The 14,056-nt window shown below is 36.6% G+C and overlaps 1 protein-coding gene across 5 annotated transcripts in view; it reads left to right on the forward strand.

Moving 5' to 3' along the window:
• ncam1a (neural cell adhesion molecule 1a) overlaps positions 1–14,056 on the forward strand; it is a 243,423-nt gene that overhangs the window by 179,511 nt on the left and 49,856 nt on the right. For 4 of the 5 annotated variants that reach the window (XM_084387599.1, XM_084387597.1, XM_084387598.1 and 1 more), the window contains exon 9: positions 7,897–7,926. The exons of the other annotated variant lie outside the window; for it this stretch is intronic. In XM_084387599.1, coding sequence (XP_084243725.1) covers positions 7,897–7,926 — 30 coding nt within the window. The remainder of the gene's footprint in view (positions 1–7,896; positions 7,927–14,056) is intronic. 5 annotated transcript variants of the gene reach the window in all.

Below are 14,056 nucleotides of genomic sequence, written 5' to 3' on the forward strand. Positions count from 1 at the left end.
ATGGAAAACAGAGGAAACGCTCAGAGATGCAGTGTAAACAACTAACAAGACTTCGCAGGGAATGAATGTGAAAACCAGGCTTATATGGGGTGAGCTAAACAAGGTAAAGACATACAGGTGAATGTGATCATGACTGATTAGTCTGGGCAAAGGATTATGGGAAATGTAGTTTGTGAGGGAATGATGTGGAGTGCCCTCTGGTGGCTCTCAAGGGCACTCCAGCTGGTGACTGTTACAGTTTGATTATGTGATTTAGTTCATTTTGATGTTAGGAAAGGACTTAAACTGTGTTTAAACAACCAAACTCACTTAACCTTTTATTTTAGAACATATTATATGCAACCTGTCTAAGCAGGCTGCATCCAAGCTTGTCGTCGTCAGTAGGTGGATCAGCAAATATGTTCCAAAAAACAACTAAATCAAGTTGGTAGCTAATATTTTGTTTGACCATCTTGACCAGCTCTTTGACTAGTTAATATCCAGCTTAGACCATCTAGAAACCAGCTACCATGTTCAAAATTGCAAACTATATTAACCTGGATTTTCCTGCGGGGGGTTTCTAGCAGTTCATTAGCGCTGATATTGTTGATATGCACTCGTCTCTCACCTCATCTACAGGATGCAGTGAATTGATGCTTTCATTTTACATTTTCTCATTTTCCTCATTCTTCCAGAACAATTAAGTGTTAACACTCACAAAATCATTGTTGATCAGGTACTACCACAACAATTTGCATCAGAAAATAGTGTAATATTGTAGTGTTCACACATAGTGTAAATGGGTTCCAAAAGTAAAGTTTGCATGAAACGTAGGTTGACGTAATATTTTCTTCCCTATTTTGACATATACCAGAGTCAAACGGCTTCTTGAACAAGAAAAAATGGAGGGCTGGACTTTGATTGATTGATTGGATCGTTGTGGATTGCTATTGTGATGTCATGTGAGTCATCAGAGAAGAGATGTCATTTCAGAAGGGAGAAGTTATTTTGAATAAATATTATGTGCATATGAGTGCATATGAATTTTTAAAAATGATATGCACAGATACATTGTTTATAATAAATGCAACAATATTCCATACATTAAACATTTTTTGATTTTGATGTCATGGTGACTAACAGTAACTGAAAATTGAAAAACAACATTAAAACACATAATAAATGAAAAATAAATTCCATAGCTGTTAAAAAAACGTCAACTGTCAAAAAATATATGTAAATATAATTCAGTCTCATTGGAGTAAAAAATATTTTCAGCAATAAAACTAACTGTGACCAGTAAATTTTGATCTGTGGCTGATATGGGTCAAAAAATGATACATTTGGAGCCTGTGTATGTATGTGTAAGGGATAATCTACAGCTAGGTGTGCATTACATGATTTTATAATTTAGCTATTAAATAGTGAAGCTATTGTATTGACAAAAACATTGTCAACGAGTTTCAGTGCTTCTGTATTTTTCTGTGTGTTCGCTGACTGGATCTACCTGTGCATTCAACAATTCCAACCAATGAGAATCGAGTATTCAGACAGATCGTGCTATATGTATGCTTATATCTTTTGATGGCCGCCCGAGGATTGCCTTAAAGTGAAATGTGCAGGCAGTGTGTAATGAGGCGTACCTTAAGTCAATGGGGCCTCATCACCGCGTTCAATAAATGAAATGCGTGATATGTAATAGTAAGTGTGATCTGTGGTTATTGTCACGTAATGCATAGTCCGAACAGCTTATATAACAGGAACACCACCAATGTAAAATAATTTCCATTGATGTTTTTGCTATATCTAAATGGGTCCTCGGATAGCCAAGAGAGCCTCAATGAGAACAGCCTGTAATCTGTGAATGCGTCCTTGCTAGTGCTTCGAGCTAGAGTGAACGCATCATGTATACGTGCAAATGATCGATCGGTGTCAGTGTACTCGTCCACATTCATGGTACTAGTAATGTGTTTGCAGAGCTTAATATTGGAAACAACCCAGTAATTTCATTAAACATCTTACTTTTGTGTATTTAAGACAGGTTGGAGGTTATCTTAACTTTAAGATGTTTTTTACAATTATTTTTAAGAACATTCCTTTCATGAATATGAAGAACATCTTAAGAAAAAAGGATACAAACATATTTCAGAAAAGATTTTGGGAATACAAAATATTATTATATGTTTCTAAGTTAGAAAATGAGAAGAAAATAGCAGTTAAGAAGAATTTTATTCTCAAGAATGTTTCGTGAATCTTTAGTGGATTGATGAGTCATAAGTATGTCTGCAGTCTACTTAAATCCTCTGTCTCTAATATGTGCCCTGTATTCCCAACCACAAATTTCCAGCATCTGAATAAGTCAGAAATGCACAGAAACCTCAGAGAAGTCAGAAAGCTGTGACTACCAAATGAGCCATGCCTGAGTCGGACTGGAACAGATTGGTCTCCCCTGAACTCTACGAGAAACTACATTATGGAAGATTCTCTGTCTGCTTTTTGTTCTGCCTGTTGGATGAAATGAGAGTTCACAAAGATGTCACGTTCTGACAGAAGAGGCACGTTTTTGATTATTCATCCAGAAGGAAAGGCCATTAAAGGGATAGCTAAATTAAAAATTAAAATTCTGTTATCATTTGCTCACCCTCACATTGTTCCAAACCTGAACGCTGTTTGGTTTTTCAGCTGAACACGAAATTAGAACTTTGATTCATTTTTCCATACATCAAGAGTTCATAGTGACCACATCTGCCAAGCTCCTAAACAGACCTAATACACAATAAAATAATGACTGAAATTGCTATAAACAGACCTCGGTGCAAGTCATTATGCACTGATAATTGTCATATTCACTGCACCTCGAGAGCAGCTTTTAAATCAAATATGGCACCAACACTGTAAATGTTTCTTGAGCATTAAATCAGGATTTTAGAATGATTTCTGAAGGATCACATGACACTGATGACTGCTGAAAATTCAGCTTTGCCATCACAGGAAAAGATTACATTTTAAAATCGGGGAAAGAAGCTAATTTAAGTTGTAATAATCTTTCCAATATTACTGTTTTTACTGTATTTTGATCAAACAAATGCAGCCTTGGTGAGCATAATAGGCTAATATCTGTAGAAGCTTCTTAAAAATAATCTTATAAAAAAAATTACAGCTGTAGTCACTATGACCTGCCATTGTATCGGTAAGAATGTATAAGAAGAAAATTCTTTGTGTTGTACAGAAATAAGCAACAGCAAATGGGTTTGGAATGACATGAGAGTGAGTAAAAAATATTGAATGAACTATCTCGTAAAAACAATATAGTTACTCAGTGTTATGCATTGAAAATCACATGAGTCAAGGGACTTAACATTAAATGAAGATGAGGACTTCTGTGGAGTCGCTGTCCCTTCATTTATAATTTAAGCCGCTCTCTCTGGGACCTAGTGAGCTGTCCTTGACACAGCTACTGTATGAATCATACAATCAAAAGAGGCATTTCAGGGCTGCTAGCTTATTGTGGAGTCCAGTGCCAAGCTGCCCTTTCTCTAAGGATAGTTTCTTAATGGCACCCCTGCTGATCTGAGGTCAGTACGGTCCATGCTATGCTCTGCTAATGCTTTAAGCAGACTACCCTGTGTCTATGCACTCAGAACCATTAACACGCACCCCTGCCGGGATAACCATGTTGCAGAAGCACCTGCAAAAAAACCTTTTAAGATTTGTTATTTCTCTTATGTGACTTCGCAAGTTTATTTACATGGACAGATAATCTTTCTGCTCTTTACAGATCAGTGTTATCCGGAGGCTGTTTATATGCATGCAGAGAGTAATAAGACAGAGGTTCTGTTTTAAAGGTCAACAGGAGAGTTCGTGACCAGGATTGTGTTTTAAGAGAAGAGGGTCGACCTGCCAAGATAGCTGAAGCAGGTGCCAAACTCAAGGTTTTAACCCCCTGTAACCTTTTGACAAGCTGTCATTGAGCAAGTGATTAAATCAATAGAGGAATAAAGGATGTCAAGCCACTGTAAAACAAGAGTGGCTTGCAAATTCAGATGGGCTTGTTGTAGGAACTAAGGTTTAGTTGTCTAACACTATGTCAGTCATATTTTCAAGTGTCATTTGCTGTAATTTCACCCCAGAGTTGGATGATATGCTACTGTCTGATGCATATTTGACAAAAAAATGGCTTTCTCTATGGCTATCTCGCAAGTTCTTCTGTTCTTTTTTTTCTTTATAGTTTTCTATGCAAGCCCTTAAAGAAAAATAAGTGATAAGTGAAATAAGTAGAAAAAAAAAGGTGATAATGAGATAAATATTAAATCAAGTCACAGGTGTGAAATATAGGGGCAGATTTACTAACAGCTTTCTCCAGTGCAAACCCTCTTTTGGTGTTAAAAAACTACTGTCAGGATTTACTAAAGACACAGTGTACAATTAGCGCTGAAAAGGCATGGACAGGGTTATTTTTGCAGCTGATGTCTTTGAATATGCATTTATAAGAGTTTCCCTTTCAGACGCAAAATTTATGGGAGGAGAGTATTTAAATGAATCATGCAAGGTGATTTATTAAGGTTTGCGCTTGTCAATTTATTGATATTTGTGCTATTATTTACCACCCAAAAAAAGCATGTCTTAAACCAGATGCTAATTTGGTAGATTGCATTGGTCTTCTTAGGAATCATTATGGAAATGATCCGACTGCATCTGTGTCTTTAATTTGCACGTCGTCAGTAGATCACGTGCAGAACTTTCCACTGCCCCAAAAAAGACGTATTGTGAAAAATAAAGTCACAATTAGAGCACAAATTCTGAGTATGGGACACCATACTTGGCTACACGCCACTTCACTTTCCCTTTAACTTTCCATTAGTTAATAAATACAATTTTACTCTGAGGTGGAAACAGGCTTTCATAGTTTTTCATGCATTTATGCAAATTTTTCCTGTCAACTGTGATCACTTCAGATATCAGTCAAACTATTTCATCCCATCTAAGTGGGCAGTACTTTGTCAGAATAAGCTGCAAAGTTGACCAGACAGATGCAGTTATCCAAAGTCTGGCTACATGAGACTACTTTTAACTGTCATCCGACAAACGACTCGATTGATTCACTTAGAGACAAAGACCTAAGTGGTTTAAAAAATGCTGTGCTTTGTTCAAGTGAAACTAACTGTTTTAAATATTTACCTGGAACTCAGCAGACTACAGTAGTTTCTTTAATCGTAAATTATTCTGCTTGATCAGTGTCAGATTTCATAATGAATCCTGAAATCCCACTTATCTGCGACAGATTTCCAAACTGTGTGATTAGCGGTTGAAATAATAGAACGCTGCCTTCATGACGAGCAAGCTTTCATGGAATCGTTGTCATTCTGTCATAAGTCAAATGGGTAGGTTGTCTGCTATTCATGTCTGTTTGATTTATCAGTGGTTGGAGTCACGTCCTCAACAGCCTCTATTGTGAGTCATGCAAATTCTCGGCGATGCAATTCCAGATGGCAACGTCATTGATTGATTTCTGGTTAACAAATGAGTGGAAGGTATAAAAACCTTCACTGAAAACTACTCATCACTGTCCCGTTCAAAGAATACAGGGATCTATGTTGTCAAATGGAAGAATGGCTCTCGTTAAGGCTCAAAGCTGCTGCCTGTGACTTATGGGACATAGACGAAATGAATGAGGTGATCACAGTTAGCATCACAGGCAGTAGATCTTGGACATATTGCTTTGGTGTCAAGGTGTGCATCGTTTCAAATGTATTCCTATTGTGTTATTAATTATTGATGGACTGCCATTATTGCTGTGGCATTTTGATGGATTGTGGGGGGATGGGGGAGGGGGGGCGTCTGACCTTTCTCATCATTAACAAGATAATATGCATGTCACCTGGATGTTTGAGCATCCACTCATGTTTGAGGTATAATATGATTTACTTGCCTGCAAATGGCCTATATGTGTCCTTTTCTATCCAGTATGATTGTTGTTCAGATTAAAAAATAAATTGGCACACTTGATGTTTTGACTATGTGCCTCTCGTCGTGTGTGACACAAGGTTAGTTCAAGGTCATATACATGGGTGACAAGAAATCTATCGGGGGCAAGAAAAAAATCTAAAGTTTTTTGTACATGCATCAGCAAATTATTCGCTGAAACTTTTAGCAAACGAGTTTCAGTTTGCTTGTTACTTGTTTATTTACCTTCTTGTTTATTTACTCATGTATTTAATAATTTACTTAAAGACCCCTGTGGTGAAAACAAGAGGCGGGGCTAATTTGCATATTCATAGAACCACGTATACCTAATGAGGCAAGGGTGTGTAGAGTCACATTTAAGCTATTTTAAGGGATGAAGAAAACTCGTTTAAATATGTAATTTTGGGTGATCAAAGATGAGTTTTAAGGGATAAAATTATTTTTATATACTTTAATAAAGTACTTTAATTTATTATCTCGGGAAATAACGCACACAAAATGTGAATCATTGTCCATCGTATTGCGAGCAACTAGTGATAAAGAAAAATGCCATGTCGCAATATTCAAAATATTTTTCCATTTTAAACAATGATGGCGAGCCAGTGGATATCATATCACGCCAGCAATGTGCAATCTTTGTGTGAGAGTTATGCTGGTGAAGAAGTCTCAAACCACAGTCAATTATTCACTACAGAAACTAAGTAAAAACTAACCCAGCTTTTGGCATCTGACACTGCATTAACAGCGCATATTCTCTCAGAGACGATAGGAGATTAATCAAATTGACTTTCTTGAAATATTGAAATATTCCTCTTGTGGCCCATAGTGAAAAAATTTGGATTTTAATGAATCGAGAAGCATTTCGTGTTGAACAAGTTGTTTTTGATAAGGAGCTAATCTAATTAATCTTTTAATCCTCGCAGCGCGTCGGTTATATGGTGATGCGCTATGAAATTATTGTAGTAATAGTTATTTTAGTAATTAATTGCAGTATTAATTTAATAATAAACGTAGCCTAATAATAATTAGGTAACACTTTACAATGAGGTTCATTAGCTAACATTAGTTAATGTATTAAGTAACATGAACTAACAATGAGCAATACATTTATTACAGTATTTATTAATCTTTGTGCATTAACTAATGTCAACTTTTGATTTAATAATGTATTAGTAAATGTTTAAATTAATATGAACTAAAATTAATAAAGTATTGTTCATTCTTAGTTCATGTTAACTAGTTAGTTAACTAATGAACCTTATTGTAAAGTGTTACAAATAATAATAATTATTTTTTAATAAATAATCATGCATGCCCGTCCACTACGCCACTCTGAAGGGTTAAACGGCATCAACGGCACCACCTGCACGGCATCAAAGACTGTTTTTTTTTATCCAAATCCACATGAATGGCCTGTTCAATGTTCAGTAGCCTACTGCAATCTCATGGTGTTTCTCATGTGTGTTTTCAGTCGGTGCAAGCAAGAAAAATTTCTTTCACATGATGTGTTCATCGGCAGTCAGGATTAACATAAAGAGGTTTCCAACGTTTACTAGACAGTAAACTAGCTTTGAACGAGCCATTCGTGTGGATTTGGATCTCGCTAAGGACGTGCCCTGTCTGTGAAGGCCTGACTAGCTGATGGCTCACATCGGGAAACTCCATGACAATAAATATGTCGCCCATTTATATATATCATACACACACACATAAACAAATACAAAATAAAAGTCAGTTTATTATTTAGAAGTCTATTGCCTGTGGGTATGGAACAAGACACTAAACAATTTTTTGATTTGATTAAAGTCAAGTTGTCTTTGGAGCTTCACAAGCTGTCTGCTCTGAATAACGTGCATGTGTTATGCCTGTCTAATTGAGCGCCTGCTGATTTTTCTTTTTAAGGCTTTTTCTCATTTCTGTCATGTTTTGCTTTACATGTATCTATCCTCCTAGGCTTCATGGACTCGACCTGAGAAACACAAGGTAGGGCTGCTTCAAACCTAGCCAGGATTCTCACTAATCCTAGAGAAGTCCTTTATCACTCTAGAACATCAAGTGTTGGCTCTCTTTTACCCTCAAAATCCTGTAGACACACACACCCACACACATCGCATCTGATGAAATGGCATCCCTCGTTTACAATGATTGTCATGTCATTTCTTTTCTTTATAGGCAGCATATTGCTCTTTTTTGGATAGCTTCTATAAACAGAAATTGTGACAATCCTATTGGGTCTTTCTAAGCTGTGAAGTTTTTATTTCTTCTCATTTCTTAGTAGAATAACTGAGCCCTTTTTTTCCTTTACGAATTCCCCTTGGACAAACTTTCTCAAGGGACTGAGGAAGAAAATAAAGAGAGGGTGTTAAAGCAAGGGCTTCAAGCCTTGAAACATGCCAGGTACTTCTTTAGAGTATGAGCCAACACTCAGTGTTCTCCCATAGACTCAGACAGGGGAATGTAGCAGCACTAAAGGAGACACTAACACAGCTATAACCAAATCCAGCTTCAGACAGCACAAGCTTCTGTTAACATAAATATACTAACTAACCCTCACTTATTCCATACTAAAACTCTTACGCCACATGTCAGAGATGAATAACTTAAAAAGTCAACGTGAAACCCAATTTACTTCTGTAATGTGGCGCATTTGTGTTAAACAGGATGCATTTTGTAGAGTGTATTTTATCCATTCGTAGTTGGGAAAAGAAGATGCATACCAGACCAAATGTTTTAGCTAAAATCTTGCCTGGTTAATGGTGAACATCGTCCAAAAGCTTGCATGGCCTAAGTGACATCAGTGGAAAGGGAAAATACATTATGATTATTAAGAATAATCATCCACAATACACCAGGAACTTGCATTAAGAAGAAAGTAAATAGGTTCGTTTTGATTTCATGTTGACTTAATCTGTAGATGCACAGTATGAGCAAGTGATTGCATTCTTGAATCTGAAATGTTATTCTTTTACTTGCTTTATTCATCTGTCAGAGAGAGAATTCATCTGTGTTCTGCACTGCTGATTAAGAATGATTCAGATGCATATGGATTGTGTGGGAAGGACTGTTTATCTGATCTGCTGAGATGAAAGGCCGCAGTTATGGGATTGCCCACACATCACTTCATGTTTTTAATCCTCAGGAGTACAGATAAAAAGAAACATGGTTCTTTAAACATGCGCTTTTCCTCTGAGTCAAAGACAAGGAAATTACTGCATCAAGAGTTTTGGAATAGTTAAGAGTTTGTGAGTTAAAGACTACTTTTTTTTTTTTTTTTTTTTTTTAAAGGGACAATGCATATTAATGAACATCTTAGCTTTTCAGCAATGTAAATATGCCAGAGTTAGCCCCAAGGCTATTTTACATCTGCAGTCCCCCGTCAGGTCATCACAATATCAAGTAACAAGGCTAAACATTGAAATTAAATATGATACAACACAATTTAAAAGACGCCACAATATTCAACAACATATTATAAGAGATACCACAGTTAGCAGACAGGGCGTGTAATACGGGGTACACATACATATACACATATACAATAAAGTGCTATTCTATGTACTTTAAGCACATTGTAATTATTTTGATGTATGATAAATACAAATTCAGTTGTACAATCTTTTTACATTATAAGCAGTACTGACTCGAGTGTTGTGTGACTGACAGACGGCTGCCTTTGAATGTTCATTGCTCACACATACCGTGCGCGTGCGCTGTGAAGTGCATTCATGCCTCCACGTAACGCTTCATGCAAGAATGGTCAAATGCACCCATTTGTTCGAAATGCCCATCATGCCGAGGTGTTAATGTAAACACACACTGTAAACCCGAATAAGTAAGCAGAACTTAAAAAAAGTGAGGCAATCAGTTGCCACAATTTTTTTAAGTTCATAAACTCAAACATTTGAGTACATCATCACTTATATTTTTGGAGTTTGTTTTTAAATATAATTTTAAATTATAATTAACTTAAATTTACTGATTAAGCAAACTCAAACATTTTCAGTTTCTGCTACTCAGAATATTTATTCATCTTTCTCATTGCAATAATTCAAGAGAACTTAAACATTTCAAGTTAAGAACAATTCAAATCAGAGTACACTAGTTCATACATTTAACTTAAAACCTTCATGTAATCTCAATGAGAACACTTTCATTAGTATTAACTTATAGTTTTAACAAGCTAGTTTGCTAACATGTTATCATGCTAACAATAGTATGTTATACAGCACTTGCTGTATGAGTACAACAATATAAAGATTTTATTTGCTCTCAAATCAAGCCGCATGCACCACTTGTCACCATGATGGTAACTATCCTAAAACCAACAATAACAGAAATTCTACTAAATTAGCATAACAAAACATTAATCACTACTAAATCTCCCACTTAACATTAATATATAAAAAAAAAAAAACATTATATTACACTTAATTTTAGCATTTACTCTCCCATTCAAGTGACATCGGCAAAGCATGCTGGGAAATAGACATCCCAGCCGTTTCAGTTAAACTTAAGTTTGTTTAAATTAAAATAAATCATTTCATAAAACTCAAAACAATGAAACAGTTCAGTTTACTTAAAATATATCAGTTCTGTGAACTTGAAAGAAAAAGAAAGTGCTAAATACTCATAAAAGTTAATTTGACTGAACAAATTAGTTTAATTTAAGTTTGTCCTACTCAAACCAATTAATTATTTTGAGCGTTAGGGTTTACAGTGCAGTTGTTGGAAATGTCTTTAGTGAATGCATACAGGAGGAGCAAAAAAATGTATGTGTGATGTGCCAGAATATCAAATACTTTTGCCTTGGAATGTAAATGGATCTGCCAGGCTCTTATTCTTTTTCTACTATTAATCAGTCATGAACATTAACATTAAAAGATAAAACCACTGCCTGCTCACAGCTGGATAACTTTAGTAGCTTTAATAAGCCCTCTACAATCAAAAGTGAGCACACAGTTAAGCCTAAAAAAGAAACTGTTCTGTTCATTTTTATTACAGACCTGCTTTTCAGACATACTCAAATGGCAGTGAATCAGTTTTAATGTGTTATATCAAATAATCATGCAAGATTATGCTAATCATTTTATATATATACATATATATATATATGTATATGTATGTGAATCTTGAATAATTTCACTTCCATTGATTTCTGCAATTCTGATATTTTGACAGCCCTTCTAGAAGTTAATATATAATTTCCTCTCTCTAATAGTAAGGATGTCAGTAAACGGTATTTATGACCTTTTTTCTAATTTAATTTTCATTCAATCTTAGAATGTCCGTCCTGCTCACTGTCTAGACTTTTACTCCTGCAGACCACCTCAGGGCAACTATTTCTCAACATGTCTTGTATCAATTCAAGCTAGGCCATCTTTATCAAAAGTTGAGATTTATTTCCATCCGCATTTGGACACACTGTGATCCATCTTGTCTGTGCTAGAGTGCTAGCGTGAAATGTGAAGTGCAGGACACCGTTTGACTCGCTTTCCTCGCAGACAGTCAGCAACACCTTTTAACGTTGTCTCTATGTCAGTGCAGTCATACAAATATGATTGCCATCACCTACTATTTTCTCCTAAGGGAAAATAAAAAAATCCCTTTTTTTCACACAAAAGCCCTTTTAATGTGAGCTCTGGTTTTGATCCACCGTTGGTTGTCTGATCTTTCAGGAAAAACGGATGGGCAGAATGGGGCTTCCTGCGTTCTCTATTAGGCGAGATAAGATACGCACCGGCCCGCGATTGCATTTCTGTGCTGAAACGTAAGCCGAAACATTCTCTCTCTCCTCGCTTCTGTTTTCTGCTACATTTGACAACCGACGAGGAGGTAGAGGCACAAAGTGATTTGCCGGAAGCGTTCAAGGTTAACGTTCAAAGAAATCGTGAAGGTTTATATGCAACCAGCCCCTACGTACACACATAAAACAGGAGAGTCGCTGCGTATGCTGGCTTACTGTCAATTACTATGCAACGGGAGGGGACTCGCTCGACAGACCTGCATGCTAACAGCCCTCTGAACGTGAGGCACAAGCAGGATGGAATTTATGGTCGAGACCCTGGTTGTTACTTAAAGCACTCAATCCCTCAGATCGTGACTAAGCCACCACACCTTAAATCAAGTTTGGGAATTGATTGGATTTCAGCGCCATGCACACTCCATTCCGCTCGCAGTCAAATTTCTCACTGACCATTGAACAGGCACTTTATAAATGAAGTGCCACTGCAGGTTTCAGAAACGTCTTATTTCCCGGCTGCCTTTTTCATGCTGTCAGGGGACCGTCTGTGGCACTGATGAAAGGTGCACGCTAATGCTCACATTTTGCAGTAGCTTCACTTAAAGAAAAATGTGAATCATACGCTGAGCTGTTTGCAGTCGATGCTCAAAACAGCATTCCATTTTCAATTCAGCATGCATGTACATCCAATAACAAGGTCGCAGCACAGGTAAAACAAAGTACGCTCTGCTAAGCACGGAAAATGCAGAGCGCATCCAGCTGCATTCTGCTGCATTGAATACTGCTTATGAATGTCAACAATGCTTATTGTTAATATCAAGGTGTGACAGCTACACTTTCTTTCTCCCTAAATGTCCTGTAGCTAATGAACGGGATTGAGTATCCATGTGATTATCGTGGCTGTTGGCTTCAGCACAGGAGCGGCTCATGTTTGTTAACTGAGTAATATGGTGTCAGCTGGCATGACTAATAAATCTATTTAAACCTGTCATGGAAGAGGCTGCACTCTCTGATTAACATGGGTCACATTATCCAAGTCAGATGCACTCAGTCAATTAATTTTCTTGTAAATTACATCAGTGTCATTAATCTGTGGATTTCCATTTGATTTCTTCTTTTGAAGTTTACAACGTGGAACCAACACTAATGTACAGTATGTGTAACATATGGTTAGTTGACACATTTTTTCAGTCCCATTCACAAGGTGCTCAACTGTAAATGTGTAGCCAATTAAAACGAGAGCCCAAATAAATATTATATAATTTATAATTATTATAAATATGGAATAATAAATAACCCATATATTAAAAATATTTTTAAAAAAAATGCCTCAAGTTGCCTTAAGGTCCATTCACTTTAAGACGGTGAACATGATTTCACCAATACAACATGTTCCTGGATCAGCATCTTTGTTGATCCTGGTACAACATTCCTATCAACCAATCAGATTTGAGATGTCTAGTTTAGGCTTACGAGCAGGGTTAGGTGCTGTGTTATTCATCTATCATTCCCACCGGATTTTAGGGATAACTTATGGGTAGGGTTAGGTTAGGTTAGGTTAGAGCAACATTTTCAGACAAAATTTCTCCTTATTTATTTTTCACCTGTCAAGAAAATGTCATGCTCTTGAGAAAACAACAAATGTAATGTTCTTACATTTCATTAAAAAAAAAAAATGTAATAATAATAATAATAATGTGTGGCATCTTAGGGCTTTAGTCTTATTTTAATCTTAAAGTAGTTCCCTTAGCTTGTCACCATTTACTTTTTAAACACTTTATTTTGCCTTCACTTCATTTTAAGTGGTTATGTGGTGTGACAAATGAAAAGTACAAATATTCCATGTGGTTCTCAATAAGCATGAGGTCATAAAAGCTTTCATGTTTAATAAGCATGAAAGAATTAGCAGGGTAAAGATGTGAATTCGCTCCTTTTGGAAGCTGATCTGAAGGGCCTTTTTAGTTGCTTTTAAAATCTAGTGAAACTACCAAGAAAGCTAGAAAGAAAGGCTTTGAAATGCAAACAACACAGAGCCGCGATGAAGCGCATGCCGTGTTTTCATTGTAACAGCTGGAACTCCTATTGATTGCCGAATTCAAAGCCCCTTCAACCATAGGATCTCAGATCACCATAGTAACCAGAGATGGGCAGCAGAGTAAATGCAGAACGAGCTAAAGAGCATGCGCTCGTGTGCGGGATGGAGTCGAGGAGGAAAACTGTTAGCAGATTGTCCCAGCTGTGCTGTTTAAATAGGCTTTGAGGAGAAAAGGCTTTAAATTGGCCCCTGCTGTGTGGTCCACTTCATTATTGATCCTTGCCTCACTGTCTCCCAAAATACCCCCCTGAGCCCAAAGACAGAGGCTGAAACAAAGA

The sequence above is a fragment of the Rutilus rutilus genome, assembly GCF_951802725.1.
Source record: "Rutilus rutilus genome assembly, chromosome: 18".
In the NCBI taxonomy this organism is placed as follows: Eukaryota; Metazoa; Chordata; class Actinopteri; order Cypriniformes; family Leuciscidae; genus Rutilus; species Rutilus rutilus.